Genomic DNA, 18,302 nt, shown 5'->3' on the forward strand with positions numbered 1-18,302 from the left:
AATATGGATTATAGAAAGAGGATTAGTGGTGGAGCCTTCTTTCTTGGAGGAAGATTGGTTTCTTGGGTAAGCAAGAAGTAGGATTATACATCACAAACTATAACAGAAGCAGAATATGTTGCAATAACAAACAATCACAATCAAATTATTTGGATGAAGCAAATGCTAAAGGATATAAGGATAGAAATTAGTGAACCTATTGTCATACATTGTGACAACATAAACATAGTAAATACATCTAAGAATCCAATGTCATATTCAAAGACCAAGTACATTTCTATTAAGTATCACATATTGAGATAGAAATTTATAAAAAAGGAAATTAGATTGGAGTATGTGAGCACTAAAGAGAAGATAGAAAATATATTCACCAAGCATCTTCCCAAAGAGACTTTTGAGTATTTGCCATGATGCAGGAGTGCATCAGTCGAGTGTAATAGAGCACCATTGTTGTCTGGACTAAATGCCAATTCTTCCTATATGGGGGAGTACATATGATGGATAGAGTCTTCTAGGACTCTTGTTGAATGTTTCTTTCAATAGTGTCTTTGGACCCTTGAGCTAGTAAGAATTAGTTGTTGTTGAATGATGATGGTTACTGAAACCTTTCACATTGATGTCAATGGGGGAGAAGTTTGGCATGAAAAATTTCATGAGAAGATGACGAGGAAGAACATCATGAGGAGAAAAAGGGCATGAAAAAGTATAGCATGTTCCAAGAAGTACAACATGAAATGATAGTTTGACAGAAAGCAGATTGAGGTATATCAATGAGGAGAACGATTGACAAAGAGGATTTGAAAAGAAAGATGAACAATCTTTTTTTTGTATTCTTGGAACTAGATGTTTTTCATCTATGTTGCCATCAATGCCAAAGGGGGGGATTCTTGGAAGCATGAATGCTGATGATATTATTATGGGGGAGTATTACAGATATGTTCCTATGACAATATGTTACATTCAAGACTAAGTTTGTCATTGATGTCAACATAGTAGTTTTCTTTAGTATTTGACACAAGAACAATGAAAAGATCAAGTTGGTACAAATGACTAACTCAATATTCTAACTATCTAAGGTTATGGGAGATACTTTTAAGTATCTAGTATATGTAGTTAACGTCAGATGAAGAAATGATAAGTCTAGAAGAACTTATGTAAGTTTTGGTGATGCCTATTCTAAAATAGATTTTACAAAGGGATGTTCTGGTAAATTTGTTATATCTCTTAGTAGAATTGATATTTTGATATTTTAAGAATCGAGGTTGAGGATGTGAAGAAGACATGTTGGCAATGAAGTGGCTAAGTTCACTCATTATAATATTATGTGTACAGAAAGATATTCAAGTTGCAAGGCAAAAAATTAATGTTATTGCTAAGTGTAACATGTTCTTAATGTGGTCATATAATGATTAATTGAGAAGGTCTAACAAGTGGCTCGAAGAATTTTTTTATTGACTTGGTATAAAGGAATGACATTTTCCTTTATCATAATATAGAGATATATATGACGATGAAGTAATTGTAGGTAGCAGAGAGAGCCGAATGCAAAGTTGAGCAGAGTAGAGAAAAAGTGAAGGAAACTTCATTGTTGAGGTTTTGCTGAGTGATTTGATGTTTGATATTTGGATCTGAGGTTTTTCACCTGGTCTACAATGTTAGACAGTGTTTTGTTTGGTTGATAGAAAAAAGGAAAGAAGAACATAACAGTAAATTACATGTTTGAGCAGTGAGCTCTTCTTGTAGTTGAAATTGCATGTTTGGGTAGTGGGCTTCTCTTGCATACATTGTACTACAACTCCTAACAAGGTTAAAATCTCCTAATAGGGATTCAAAGTCTCCTAATTGGGACTCATATGTAATATATTTTTTAATAGATTCCTAATAGGGTCCATCCTCTAACAAGGAACTTATATATCAATATATCATCTTTTAGGCATCATTCCCACTTGAGTTTTCCCTCTGATCAAGGGTTTCACTAGTTAACATATCTAGTGTAATTGTTTATGTGCATATTATTATGGTTTTTGTTTATTTTGGTTGAATGGTTAAGTTTGTTTCAAGAAGTTAAACGTTTTAATTGTTGGATAAATGATTCACCTCCTCCCTCTCAGTTATCTTGGTGGACTATTGTTTCTAACATATTACTATCACTGGAGACATATTTTACCATCTTCTTCTTCTTCTTCTCATCAGGTTCCTTTAATGACAATTTAGCTTTGAAAGAAGATTTAATATTTTTAAGTCTATAATTATAAAAGTTAGATAGCTCAAATCTAGTGAGCCTACCTACTAGACCTTCAAGAGTTAGATCATTCTGTGGCATACATCTCAGTTTTTGTATTCTAAAAACTTTAATAGCATAAATAGGTAGTAGTGTTCTCAAAAATTTACTTAGTATGTATCATCATCTACTTTACCAGTAACTCCTCTTATTGCATTAACAACATCTTTTATCCTAGAGAAATATTGATCAATATTCTCACCTTCTTGCATTCTCATATCATTGAACTTACCTATAAGACTTTCATCTTTGGCTCTTAGAACATTGTTGTCACCTCCATAGATAGTGTGTAGAGAATCCCACATTTTCCTTGCACTGTCACAACCTTCAATGTCATCAAATTTGACATAGCTTAAGGTAGAGACAATCTCCAACATTTCTCAATTGTGTTCTTTCTTATTTTTTAGATCTTTAGCAGTTAGGGCTCTAGCATGATCAATACACTCAACAACAATTATAGATTGTGCATGATCTCCAAGGCCACCTAGGTGTAGCTTCATCAGACTTTTCCATGCAAGAAAGTTATTTATATTAAGCTTGAGTACTTCTATTTTTGACATCTTTTTCCTTTTTCTTCTAGTACCTTCAAACTACTCCTCTTACACACATGATTCTTATACCAATTGTTGGAATTCTTTAGAATAACTTAGAGGGTGTGGGGGGGGGGGGGGGGGCGTGTTATGAATCATATATCCAAAGTCCAGATGGATAAATAAAATATTTCACAACTTAGTGAACTCATATCTATAAAAAAATTTCATCATGCAAGCATCCATTAGATTATGCAATCACTTAAACATATAAGTTACTTCCAAATCAATTTGCAGAAATGTAAACATGAAACATAATAGATTCAATAATACATTTGACCCAATGCTTTAACATGAAAACCCAATTTGGGAAAAACCATTAGTAACATGCTACTCATTCTCACTCTTCTAAAGTGACGTACTCTAAAAGGCCAACCCTATTAAAGGTTACAATGGACACTATTAAATGTGACCTAGTTAAAGGATTTCAATTGCAGTGTTAGGAGTGACCCTTGTTAGAAGACTTAAGATCATTCACTTGGAATGTCACTTGGTTAAAGGATTTACAAATGACTATTAGGTCAATGTTAATCCAAAGGATTTACCCAAGATTGATAAAATGATTAGAGAGCAACAATAACACTTTGATCTAATAAAAGCTTACAACTCTATTTGTATTTTATAGACCTATATTTTAGTCCTCCATTTTGCTCTGCTTTCACACTGTTTAGCTCTGAACGCTTGTTCATCATTCAAGCACCCATACCCTTAAACCTTCTTGATTTTCTTGCCAACACAAACACTTCTCTTAGGTCATTGAATGAAGAAATACCCTAGACTCCTTGTCTTCCTTAGGTTCTCACACATGACAACCCTTGCTTCTGAACAACCATCTTTATAAATAGAGAATTAAGATAATTTTTCATTCATGCTCCACTATTTATTTTAGTGTTAGGCTGGATTAGGTAGGATTCAATGAATCTACCCCTCATTTCATTTCATATCCTTCTAGAAAATTCTCCTTCAATCATCTTTGAATTCGCCTCAAAATGGATCACCATGGATTCTATGCCACTAGCTCATCAACCTTATCTTCCACATGGTTCACACAATCCAAGAAAACAAACATGTCAGCTCAGATTCATCAAATTCTTGATCTTTCTCATAATGTTGACACTCAACATTAACTGGCTTCTAATGCTTGATACAAACTACATTACTTGGCATCCTCTATAAAATTACTCGGCATGAACTAAAATTTACTAGTGTGTAGCTTACACTGTTTCACTTGGCTTACACTAAAATTGATTTTGTTGGGCTCTAGCTAATTTTCTGCTCAGCATGCACTAACTTTTCTCAGCACCTACTGTGCAAAATGTAATGCTTGGAAGACAAACTTTGTTTAACTTTTTTTTCTAAACTTAATCAGTGTAACCAAATATTGCAACCTTAAGTAGATTATCAATGCACTATAATCTCACTATCTTAACTGATTCTTGTACTCCTTTTCATATCATAACTCAACCTTTCCTCTAGGTTCTATTGTTACCTCATTTGATCAAATCCTCTTCATCAATCAAATGAATGATAGTTATTAAATCATATAAGCAATTGTCTTACCAACAACTAGTAGATTTGACATTAGTGACCAAAGAATGATTGAAACACATTTAGCATACTTGTATCAATCTATTTTCAACATATTTGTATTTTTTTAAGGATGTAATCTTATGAAAAATATAAATATGAGAGGATTACCTTCCCAAATATATAATTAGGGAAGCTAGAAGATTTTTTGGACAAGCTTGTTAATTTATATCCTTTTAAATTAATTTACAACATCTAGTAGATATAGATTTAAACATGATTTAATGTAAGAAAAACTAGAGAAAAATTATATCATTTTTTATCTTTCCTGCTAATTTTTATTCACTCTAGTGATATCTTGATATGTACTGATTCAACATTGATGTCATTTATTTGTAAACAAATATTCATTTAATATCTTCAAGATAACTTTAATTCAGTCCATTTGATAAGAATTATTAAAAGCTATTTTAATTTTCTAAAATTTATAAAGTATGAACAAGCTAGAGGTATTATCGATAAAGCTTTAAGCCCTAATCTCAATAAAAGGTTTGTCGATATTGATGATCCAATAGAGATGTGGGAGAATTTGGAAAAATATTATAAATATGTAGATATTTCTATCACATTTTGTATAGAGGAAAATTGGTGAACTTAGACACGTCTTATTTTGAAAAAATGATTGATTATTTCAATGAAATTACTTTTTTAAATGCTCAATTGAAGAAAATAGGTGTTGAGTATGCAAATGACTATTTTTAGTTGATTAAAATGGTTAAAAGTAATATCCCTCTGTCGTATAAAGTACTTAAGTATTCAAGAAAAATGGTTGTTCAACTAAATCACAATGCTCCACAATGAATGTTTTATTAATTTTGTATGTTTATTGTAGATGAAGAAGATTATCTTATTAAAGAAGGATATAATAATAAAAATCATGCATATGAAGCTAAAAGTAAATTATTTAGAAATGTTGGAAAGAAGAATTGGAGAGGATATTATAGCTATCAAAACAATGAAGGTGTCAACCAAATTTTCTAGAAATTTTTGTATAGAAAAATAAGCTCGAAGAAAACCCATTTTTTGTAGGCATTGTGGTAGTAAAAATCTACACTTGGAACTAAATATAAAGGACTTTAATTTTCTTCAAATTTGATTAAAGAATGGACTTCAAATTCAAGTACATCACTTCACATGATTGGAGATAGATATTTGATTAACAAGTTTATGAAGGAATAAATTCAGATCAAGAGATTACTAATGGTAATAAATTAAAACCCCTTGTTTTAGGTACATGGATTGTTAATGTAACAAATGAGTCTTTGAGAAATGTTTTGTTGTTGATAGAATCAGGGGCAAATCCTATATTACTATAGAAAATAGTTGAAGTTGGTTATGAGTTTGTACATTATTGTTGATCAAATTATTATTAGTTATAACAAAGACCCAAGTTTGTATTTGCAGATTTGATCATGAAGTGAGTCTATTTAAAATTATGACATTTGTTGATGATGAATTTACACACTCTAATTCTTATAGTGGAAAAATTTATTATATGTCAAAACTTTGGCATGCTAGACTTGGACACGTAAATTATATAAAATAAGAAGATATGGTTAGAATGGATATGGTTAGAGGATTAACAAAAGTTTCACTATCTAAAGGAGTTTGTGAAGGATGTGTGCTAGGTAAATGTCACATAGATCCTCTGAACTCAATTAAAGAGTGGGGAGCTAGTCACCCATTACAACTCATTCATGGTGATTTATGTGTACTAACCTATCCTTCACTCTCAGGTGCCAAGAAAGAAAGAATGAAATACTTGAATTTTTTCAAAAATTTAAGAGATTAGTTGAGAATCAAAATAGGAAAAGGATTAAAAGTTTAAGATCAAATAATGAGGCTGAATACTGTAATTATGCATTTGAGTCATTTTGTGAAAATTATGGTATTAAAGTACAAAGAACAGTTCCTTATAGTCCTTAACAAAATTGGGTGGTTGAAAGAATGAATAGAACTCTTTTAGAAATAACTCATTGTATGTTGTAGTTTAAAAGTTTATATAATAAATTTTGGGGTTTGATTTTTTCTTGTGCTACATATATTGTGAATAGAATTCCCACCAAAGCTCTTACGAATGTCACCCTTGAAGAAGGTTGGAGTGGTAGAAAGACCCACATTGGTTATTTTAATGGTATATATACCTTTTGCTCACGTCCTAGGATGTAATCTCCCGCACTTCAAATCTTTAAGCATTTTGGTGTATTACTTGGACACATATTCCTAATGAAAGGAGAAAAAATGTGGAACCAAAGAGTCATGAGTGTTTGTTTATGGGTTATACTGAACAATCAAAGGGTTAGGGGCTATATGATTTGACAACAAACAAGGTATCTTCTAGTAGATATGTAAAGCTTAATGAGCATTCACAACTTTCAACCACCTCCTCTCTTTTCACAATAGTAAATCCTTCTTAGATTACAAAAGATGTGAAGACTATATTGATGAGGATAATAAATGCATTGTTGATAATAATGAAATAACTAATGTGTGTGATCAACCATTATGTACATGTAGTGATGATGAAGAAGATATTTTCATAGCTAGACAAAAGATAAGAAGTTTTGAAGAAATCTATGGACAAGGCTCAAAGATCAAAGGAAAGAGTAGTTGTGCTCTCATGGCCAAAGCATTACAAATAAATGACTCACAATCATATGAAGAAGATAGAGTGAACAAAGAATGGGAGAAAGTCGTGAAGGAAGAGTATAATGTATTAATGGAAAATAAAACTTGGAAACTTGTACCCCAATCTAGAAGTAGAGGTAATAATCATATTGGTTGCAAGTGGGTTTACAAAACAAAATTTATATCAAATGGTGATATAGAAAAATTCAAGGCTAGATTGGTTGCTAAAGAATATAATAAAAAAGAGGGTGTTGATTATGAAGAAACACTTGCTCCTATCAGTAAAATAAATATAGTTAGGATTATTCTATCTTTGGTTGCAAGTCTTGGGTGGCATGTTCATCAAATGGATATCAAAGATTCTTTCTTAAATGGAGATTTATATGAGGAAACAAAGAAGGAACAACCCCAAGGTTTTGTAGATCAACAATATCCTAATCATGTTTATAGATAAAAGAAGTCACTTTATGAACTTAAGAAAGCACCAAGAGTATGGAATGAGAAGATTGACAGGTATTCATGGGTTTAAAAAATGTAAATCAGACCCAAATCTTTATATGAAGAAAGAACAAAAGGAAATTGTTGTGGTTGTAGTTTATGTAGGTGATCTAATCACAACTGGACCAAATATTGAACTAATTGATGACTTAAATAATATCTCTAAGGGACATTCTTTATGAGTGATTTGATTGAACTAAGTTATTTTCCTGGCTTACAAGTTAGTAGGCCTCATGATGGGATACTTATCTCTCAAACAAAACATGCTTTGGATATTTTAGAGAAATTTAACATGTTAGAATGCAATACGAAGCCTACTCCTTTCGAATCTGGAGTTACACTTACTAAGGATTGTACCTCCAAGAAGGTAGATCCTACCTTTTATAAAGAACTTGCTGGTATCTTGGTTTATCTAACTCATTCTAGACCAAATATTTGTTTTGTAGTAAATATGGTATCCAAATTTATGGAGTAACACAAAGAAAGTCATTGGATGGCTGCAAAGTGGATTTTACAATATATTCATGGAACCATTTACTATAGCATACATTATAGCTACAAGTCATCAACTGTTTTTATTTTCTTTATAGATTCAAACTAAGATGACAATATTGATGGAAAAAATATGCCAGAGGCCATGTTTCTCAGCATTGAATAAGTCTAATTACATTGAGACATAGAAAAAAAGCAGCTACATCACTATGTTCATGTCAAGTAGAATATAGAGCAGCAAAGGGATCAACAAATTTTTTTGGGCATGATTGAAGTGAACATTAAGGGGAATAGTTAATATAATGTTCTCCTTCTCTTTTGTAGTCTTCTAGCCAATCTCAAGGGCAATGTTAGAAAGATTAAGATTGTCTAAAATGTTCTATAGTAGATGGGAGAAAATTTCTAGAGTCTCTTATGACACATTCCAGATTTTGAGGAGAACATTCTAGGATGTAGAATATTCTAGAAGAGCAACTTCTAGATTTTTGTACTACCTCTATAAATATGTACTATGCACAAACAAGCATTACATAGTTAATAGTTATTTGCAAGCACTAATGGTTCTAAGAAAGTTAGATTAATATATTCTTCTTTACCAATTACATATCTTTGTTTTGCTTTATTTTTGTCATATTACAACAGTTGTTGTTGTGATATTTTATTTTATATTGAGTTATTTTAACACATAAAGTTTCCGTGTTCATACATCACTTGCATTTCACGTTGTGTAGGTCAATTAATGATGTTGCAAGACATCGCCACTTAACCTTGGATTCTAGGAGTTTTTAAACAGCAATGTTTTTCTTTTTTGGAGTAAACATCTTTAGAAGTATCTTGGAATTGAGTATTTAATTTATGACTAATTACAAAGCTATTCGTTTGTGTTTTAGGTGTAATGGCTGACACAATTATTCTCTTAAACAAATCGAAGTAAAATAAGGCAGAGATGAAGCTCCATCAAGAGGGCTTTGAAGATCAGACAAGCATGAAGGCGGTGACCAAAACATTAAAAAAATATGAAGTGAAATTGCAGAAAATGGAACCCTGACAGGATTTTTTCTTCGTACAAGCCTAAATTGAAGCAGGACCAAGGTTATTTTAGAATTGAAAAACAGGGAAGAAAGTAGTTTATTTCGAAATAGTAAAACCCCTTGCAGTACATTATCTGACATGATAAAATCTTAAAAAGTGTGTTAGAATCCCTAATTGTTCTGCTTCCATGGGATTTATTACACAAGAAATTAAGTAGAGTGGCATAGATAGCTATGGTTCCACGAAGGGAATCTCAAACGTTTTCCTTAAATTTTTTTGTCAAAATAGTGGTGGTTTTCAAACCAAGCTTGATAGATGTGTAAAAATCCATGATGAAAAGGAAGGCCAAAGCCTAGATCAGGGTTTGAGCCCCTTGAAAATGACTTCCCCATCCAAGAACAAAATCCGCCCTTAGATCTCCTTGAGACCTACATTAATGAGCAGGATGACCAGATTTCTGATCTCGAAGAAGAAGGGACAAGCTTAAGAAATAAATTATATAATTTGTAGCAGGGGATTGATAGTCTTAAGCTCCAATGACGGCCCCGACGGGAAAATGAATTCAAGAGATATAAGTGCTGTCCTGACTTTATGTTATAAGGCTAGTCTTGTATGGTTCCCATCCCTTGGAAAGATGTTTTCATTGCTTTAATCGCATGCGTCGCACCAAGAGGTACACTATATGTACTAAATATGGGAGAAACTGTTCAACAAAATCCTTTTAAATGAGGAGTCATTAAGAGAAAACGAAATCGCGTTTAAGACTGTGCCGTGTGACATTAAAGATTAGAGCCAGAAGGAAGCTAAAATTGTTGAGGCAAGACATGGTTTCCCAGGAAAATGTTTTCCTTTTTAGCCCATGTAAGAAATTTGAATCATTGGGAAAGTGTCTATTAATAACCTGACGGGTGGAGGATTAAAAGAAAATGTTTCCAACTATTTTTGAATTTAACTGCGTCTGATTTGTTTAGTATAAATATTTTAGATTATATTGTATTACCTGTTAGGATAGTCGAAATCTCAAACAAAAGAATGATCTTTTAACTCCATTATTTCGAAATATTGGTACTAAAAGAATTAAACACAGTTAAATAAAAGAAACTCGCAGTTATGATTCTAAAATGTAAAATTTTAATATTATTAGCCTTGACAAAACCAAACAGTACATATTCCTAAGTACCTAGCCAAGTTTTCACGGCGAGGGTATTTTGAAAGGAACCAAAGAGCAAACCTGTCTGATAAAGGAAACTAGACAAAACTCTCAAAGGCTCTCTCAGTGACAATCAACGAATTACAACAATCAGTGAACAAGGTCTAAACAAACTAAAGAAGAAAATCACCAAACATGATGACTACAGATTTCGTACAGTTGTAAGTTTTAGCTCAAAGTTAGTAGAATGAATCTCTTATCTAGAGCCCTATACCCATTTCATCCCTTCACAAGTGACAACGATATTGTCCAACATACAGCAGCTTTGTTTAAAATAGTTTTCTGAGGCCAAACGATGACCAAAGGCAGCGAAAATGCAGAGCAAGAGATCAGAGAATAATTAATACAAAACACTCAACAAAGCGATGAAGTTGCCAAGATGCAAGAGAATGCAGAAGACAGTTTCATAGACATAATGTTAATACATCATTGAGAGGGCAAGGGAATAAATAAATAGCATGCCTACGTATTTTTATGAAAGTCATTCATAACAGATCATAATGGCATGTTAACAATTTTTTCTAGTCACATAACGCCACAGGAAAATAAATAACGGCATTTGATACATCACACAGCAAAATATATACCGACATTTTATACATTAAAGACTAAAATATGCTTCCAACAAACTTGTTGCGACCAGCCCTTCAACTTTACCTGCAAATTCAAGGACAATACAAGATTATTATTAGCCAATTATACACAATTTTATTAAGTCATATTGATTAAATAGATCAAACCTTCCCAGTTTATAAATGGCAGATGAATCCGGTTTGGCTGCGGGAATAGGAATAGCTATTCTGGAATAGAAAATGGGGTACCTATTGCTATTCTCTGTTTGGTTCAGCCAGAATTTGATGGGGAATTCACTGACCCAAAAATTTATGCTTTCTAAAATAAATAAAACTGTAATAGGAATATGTATTCAAATTCCACCTATTTTGGTTGAATTGCAAAACCTCATTTTTGGGCCAAAATTGGAATACGTATTCCTATTTTATTTCATATTCAAATTTCAATTTAGTGCATCCAAATGAAGAATTCAAAATTTTAAGAATTTACATATGCCTATTCCGCTTGTATTCCCATTGCCAAACGGTAGAAATATCACTGTTGTTTAAATCAACATGCTATATCATGTTTTATTATCTACCATCAATCTGATCTCAAATGTTGATAAAAAAAAAATACCGAGTCCAATTTAATTAGAAACTTTCAATATTCAAGTTATAAATAATAAAACTTAAATAATTCTATACCAAAATAATATAGTTCTATTTTGGCACCTCTCAACAAATGATGTATACATGAAAGTAGAGAGAAAAATTAAAAAATCAATCATACCCCAATTGAAGGGCCGTTTGATCTTGACGTGCAAAGTGATTGGCAGCAGCTACAAGATTTGCGTGGATGAAATTTTGAGACCCATAAACTGGGAAAGCATCATATTCAGGTTGTGCAAGAAGCATGTTTGTCCTCTGCTGACATTCCCTTTCCATTAACTTGTTAAGAGATAAAATTTCAGACATGTTGGTACATTTGAACAATAATATGTACTAGACATTCAATGTTAATAACTCAATCAACGTCAAGAAATCATACCCATTGGCGAATATCCTCATTCTCTTGCTTAAATATTTCTTCCTGAACAAGGTTATTAGAGAACTAAGCAATTAACAATAAATTATAGTGTGATATCTTAAAATTAATTCTCTACTTTTAAGATGACGAAACTTACCTTTTCTCTTGCCACGAGGAAATTGTGATGTATTACCTCCTCCTAATCCATAAGAAAGTGGAAGTGTTAGGGAAAACAAAACAAATTCCTTTCTTTGATTTTGCATCTGTTCTCTGTAACTAAAGCAGAGAGTTGGATACTTCAATAATATTGCTTGACCAACCTTCCTCTTTCTCACTCTAGAGAATGCCTTATCAAGTTTTTGCTCCAGGATTTTGAGTTGCTTGTAATTCATGTTTTCTATTCTCTCACCCGCCAGTTGTCTAACACAGAGCCAAGAGAAACTTAGCTATTTGTCTTAAAGAAATAGTTGTGTAGCAAATACAAAACAGTTAAAATATATACCGTCTAGAAGAAAATAATTATACTTATTTGTTATCTTCAAAACTTCGATCTGTTGTTTTAGGTCTGCTTCTTCCTCTTCATAGTTCTGCAACATTTGATCAAATCATTTAACAAGTGCCACATAGTGGCATGTACTTGCCATTAGAATGTATTGTAATAGAAACAATATTCGATATTATAATAATGAATATGTATAAGAAATTGAAGTTTAAAAAGATAGATATATAATATAATTATTAATTTTTAATTATGTACTATAGAATATTTTATTATTGTAATATATGTTATAAAATAATATAATAGAAATTAACTTTGCATGTTGAACATTATTTTTAATAGTAAAATATTAAAGAAAAGGTAATATATAACTTGCTAATTATTATTTTCCATCAACAATTAATAAAAATAAAAAATTTAATCGTAATATTTTAAATTTTAATTGATAATATAAAATTTAAATTATGGGTGCTTGTATTTCAATTTTATTATTATATTTTTTTAAATATGAATATAAAATTTAAAATTTAAAAAAAACTATGAAATAAACATTTTAAAAAATTTACATTGTGTTTTAAAGAAGATTTATATACATTAGAACAATAAATTACTTCACGGTCTTGATGTTTATAGGGAAAATAATAGAAGCTATTAGTTTCTTAATAGTGGTTTGTGAATATAATAATTGTGTATATATCTATATTTATTTGTGAAATTCATGCTGTTAAAAAATCAATATGGTGGGAGCTTCGAGAAAAGGAGTCTTATAAGACAAAATGAATTCAACCAATCAGAATGGAGATAAATATTTTTTCATAAAAACTAATTCACTAATCAGACATAGTGAATGCAATAGTACATCGCCTACAGCAAGTACAATAACATTCTAGATCATAAGATAGGGCAGGATAGTTTTCTCATTTAGATTCCTAGTTGTACACATAAAGCACACACAAATTGCTTTAGATTTCCGATTTGATTAAGATTGATAATTTTATACTTGAAGAATACTGTCAGATTTAAACAAAAGACATTATGTTTTAGCTCACTTAAGTAATTCATTTAAAATTATATTTATATTTTCAATAGAACTCAATTATTAATATGATTTTAAATAAGCCATTCATAAAATCAATACTTAAAATGTATCGTTGAACGTGTTTAAGACTATTAAAAGAAATCCACGTTGCCAACGAGCTCACAGAATGGATTGCGAACAATTGTTATACTTGACAAATTGGTAGATACCCAGAAGAATATTTTCTGTAAAGACATTTATTGCCGCACATTGAAATTAAAGTTGATGAACAAATTTTCTATTGGTAATCCAATTTCTGATGTGTGCATATCGTGCAGAATTCCACATAATGCAGTATAAAGAATGGTTGTAATCTTATGTAGAAGGAAACTAAAATCAAACAAAATGATGTGTACTGACCTCATTCACAGTGCTTCGGTTGCTGCTTCCAGTGGTATTTCTCTTGTACCTTTCGATAATTTTGTGTGTACTGGATTGATTATTAGAAATATTGAGAAATTAGTGAAGTTCAAATGAATTCCAAATGGAAGATATTGATAAATATATTACAAATATATTGAGTTCTTATAGTTATCCTAAGGTTTAAGAATAAGAGATTATATACAAAGTACACTAAGAAATCATGATCATATATAACATTATAGCACATCTCTGATGGCCAATATAAGTCTATTTCAACTCAGAATTATAACAGGCAAAGGAATTTTGCTAGATATAGCATTTTACTATGGTAAGTAGGAAGGTAAGCCCCAATCCCCAAAAAAATGATTATAACATCATACAATTGCTTTCATTGACCAACTACTTGAAAGAAGGATATAATAAATTCCCGTGCAAATCAAATTTCAACTTCCAATTTCAAGACACAGACTAATAGAGAATCCTATATGGGTTTTAGCAAATTTATTTATATAATTAAACCTTAGCCCATGTTCTTGTCCATGTTAGCCTTTTTCAAGCACTAGCTACCATGTAAGTTTGGCCCTTTTCCGGTAGTGATCATATATAACTCGCCTTGTGAAGTGTTGAAAACAATTTTAGGAGATATTGTATAATGGGAGTATGGGGTGGAGTGTCAGTGTTAACAAAATTTTATTAGCTTATATTCAATTTTATAATCATTTAAGTGCTATAGAGAAGTGCAAACTAGCATTATTTAATTATTTTTTATTAAAGGAGGTACAAAAAGGGTGTTGAACTTGAGTAATAGTAAAGAAGAATCAAAACTTTTCTGCCTCGGGTCTTTACATCCAAGCAACACAAAAGACCATCTCTAACTCAACTAGCTAGAGACCCATCAAAGAGAAAAACTTAATAATAATAAAATGTAAAGTACGACAAGTTTTAGAGTCTAACTTATCAGCCAAAACATTGTTAATAATCCAAAAAGGTGACTGGGTACAAACCATAAAACAAAACTAAATTCAACATGACTGTTTTAATACTGTGTCCTGAAATTACAAGTAGAATTATAGTAACCATGTAAAGCCAACAACTAATAATTACTCAACAAAAAACCATAAGAAAAAGGAAACCAAAGGCCTAGAGACACTAGGCATGTTTGATGATCTCTTAGTCTTCCACCAAGTACTTGAGATCTTTAGTTCGATTTTGGACATCCTTTGGACACTTATCTCAACACACTCATTGTCCTTCTACATAGCAACTTTCTTCAGTTTTCTCTAACCCATAATATTGTTAGAGATGACCTTCCTCATCATCTCTTTCTACACTTACATATAGTAGAAATGGTCACACCAAGCTCGATACCACCCATGTCAAAATTGAATTTGTTGTTACGTGATTCCACTTTGTCTTTGAGGTCCTTAATTTGGTCTTCCAAATCTTTTGTAACCTTTTTAATAGAAATATCAATAGAAGGTATTAGGTTGACTAGATCCTTTATTTCCTCAGCCACAAGATTATAAAAAATGCGAGTTTCAACTTTGGGCTTAAGAACAACCTCAATATGAGCCTTGTAAGAGTCTTGTTTGACCTCCTTGAGTCCTTGCCACTCTCTTTTTCTTTATTCCTCTTCAATGAAACTATTATTAGCTTTCTACATAATTTCTTCTCAATTTTATCATCATGGGTCTCATCTTTGCTCTCCTCCTTGTAGATTTTTCCCTTCTTGACCCTCTATTTTTTAGATATGCTCTCTCTTGAATTAGTGTCAATTCTATAACCATGAGCCCTACCACTCTTATCTCCATCTTCACCTTTTGACACTTACAAATCCTTCTTGTCCACCTCAATAATTTCCTTGATAATCTTACTTTTCTTTAGAGTGCCAATAGGTCTGGTTTTGGTAGACACATTCTTGCATTTAGCCAAAGTTTCTTGAATAGCAAAGATTCTTTAAAGTTTGAACATTTTTAACTTATGGTTTTTGGGTAAATATGCTTGGGCTTACCAGTTTCTCAAGTCATGGTAGGGTAATTATTAGGGACATAATTAGGCTCAGTTTCCTCTATAACAACCAAGGTTCTGGGGAGATGAGGGGGTCTATGCATATTAGTTAAACATCTAACAAAACTAGGGTGGTGGGATAACAAATGGTGATATAGGATGAAAATAAAACCATTTTGACTCCAACAAGATTATCATCATTCTTAATACTATTAACTAGGAATGAATAAATAAATAAAGGAAAAATAAAATTCTCACTGCAACCAATCATCTTAAGAAGCATGGAGTGGTAACAATGGGAAAATATCTCATAATCCACAAGCACATAATACAAAAGGGATCAGGGAGGGATATATGTTCATGCTCGTTACCAGATTTTATCTTCACCAGATTCTCTATGCCTTCAAAGAATTTGTGTTTGAATTTGTTGTAATCTCATGTGCTCTTCCTCTGACCTTCTCCCCTTCACATAGCAATCCAATCGCTTCACTTATCATTGGAGGTGTCACAAAAAACTTGACAGTACCATGGTCACCTCACCTTTATGTTAGGAGTTGGAAAAATTAACTAAGAACATTGAATTATGGCCTTACATTGCATCAATGTATTTATCTAAACCAACCCTCTTGAAGTACTCCCACATTTCTATGCTTTGTGGTAATTCCTTATAGATTCTTGGTTCCATTTGCTATGGAGGTCCTCCCACAATTTGAGCCTTACCAAGAATCTAGCCTTCTCTTGATCATATTAGTATTAAACCTCATATTACTTTGTTCATAAATTTCTTTCTACATTATAAACTCACTCTTCAAACTATCCAAGGAAACCGCACCAATAATGCCAAAAATAACAAATAGCTAAATAGACACTTTAGTAATGAGGTTAGGAATAATGAGCCAGGCACTTATAATAAAGGTAGTACCACTTGCACAAGCTTTTTCTATTATCAAGAAACCCTCAAAATTAAAACTACAAATATTCCAATAGTTAAAATTATAAGATTCATTATTACAATTTAAGCCACTTATCCAACCCCATAAATTAACAATGTGCTTCCAATGGTTCATTGAGATTTTTCTAACATTGGTATTAATGCCTAGATTGTGTATCATAAGTCTAGACATCATTACCCATTCCACCAAAAGTTTAATGATTAATATGGTAAAGGTGACTTTAATAAGTTTAGTAAAGCAATCTTAATACAGATTATAATTTTTAATATAACTTCTATCCCTAAAATTCCTGCTCAAATCCTGACTTTAACTTCTCACGATTTTAATAGATAGCTTTAAAAAAATGACCATAATGTAAATACGTATATTCCACCTGAGGTATACTTTTTAATTATCTAAAACCTTCTTCTAGATTCCCTATCCTCATGCATGAGAATTTATTTCTTCATTTAAAATAATTTCTTTTAGTTTTTCAAGTTATTCAAAAGCGGAAATATGGTACCAATTCTAATAATTTAATCCATAATTAGCCTTGAAATCAATAGTTCTATTTCCCTCAAAAAATTTAAGCTTTGAGGATGAGAAATAATGGATTGCATGCGAGTCTCTGCTAGGGCTTGCGTGCCCTAGCTTCTGCATTTTGGGCCTGCAGTGAGTGGAGTTGGTGGGGCTTGTGCCCTGATCCCTCATCGATTTTTCTATGTCTCGTATGGAGGATCGAGGTATTCCCACCTCCCAGTTTCCTATTGATGATGCGGTGATGGGGAATCCTTCGTCTTCTTTACATGCCAATACCATGGACCTGAATGGAAAGTCTCAATCGGGGAATGGTGATTCCTCTTCAAATGGGGGGTTTCATTTAAAGAAAGTGAACTGATGTTTACAGAGAGCCATGTCTGGCCAATTCTGATTATACAACCTGAAAAAGTCTCTGAGAATGTTGAATACTAGAGAAATCATTCTCTTATTTGTAAATTTTTGGGCCTTCGTCTTTCCTTGCCTATACTGGAATCTTGGGCTCGCTAGATGTGGAACCCAGAAGGAGATATGGAGATCGTATTAGCAGCCAATAACTACTTTATGGTAATTTTTTCAAGCATGTCAAACAGGAATAAGTCATTTGAAGGTGGTCCCTATTTCTTTAACTAGGTGGGGCTTTTCATCAAGCCGTGGCATTTGGGCTTTAACTTTGCTGAGGAAATCCCCTCACGAGTTCTGGTGTGGATCCACTTATCGAGGCTACCTCTGGAATTCTGGAGAGAAGATATCCTTCACTCAATCTCACTGCTTCTTGGAAGACCTGTGAGTTTAGCTACTCAAACACAGGATCAAAAGGTAATCTCTTTTGCCTGTATTTGTGTAGAAGTTGATTTAAATAACCCACTGCTAGATTCTATGGAAATTTGCATGGGAGCATCTTCTTGGATCCAACTGTTGGATTATGAGACCTTACCATTCAAATACAGATTTTTTCATGAATATGGGCATTTATATCGTAATTGT

General features: G+C 32.1%; 1 protein-coding gene across 1 annotated transcript in view; it reads right to left on the reverse strand.

The window, feature by feature from the left end:
• Positions 1-10,685: 10,685 nt before the first annotated feature.
• LOC149568961 (agamous-like MADS-box protein MADS1) overlaps positions 10,686-18,302 on the reverse strand; it is a 102,309-nt gene continuing 94,692 nt past the window's right edge. Inside the window, exons 3-9 of the mRNA XM_089817666.1 lie at positions 13,837-13,906; positions 12,425-12,486; positions 12,220-12,319; positions 12,057-12,098; positions 11,921-11,962; positions 11,663-11,820; positions 10,686-10,975 (exon numbers count right to left, since the gene is read on the reverse strand). Of these exons, the coding sequence (XP_089673792.1) occupies positions 10,972-10,975; positions 11,663-11,820; positions 11,921-11,962; positions 12,057-12,098; positions 12,220-12,319; positions 12,425-12,486; positions 13,837-13,906 (478 nt within the window). The 3' untranslated portion in view covers positions 10,686-10,971. The remainder of the gene's footprint in view (positions 10,976-11,662; positions 11,821-11,920; positions 11,963-12,056; positions 12,099-12,219; positions 12,320-12,424; positions 12,487-13,836; positions 13,907-18,302) is intronic.

The sequence above is a fragment of the Cupressus sempervirens genome, chromosome 3 (genome assembly GCF_028749045.1).
Source record: "Cupressus sempervirens isolate cs-2001-9-10 chromosome 3, ASM2874904v1, whole genome shotgun sequence".
In the NCBI taxonomy this organism is placed as follows: Eukaryota; Viridiplantae; Streptophyta; class Pinopsida; order Cupressales; family Cupressaceae; genus Cupressus; species Cupressus sempervirens.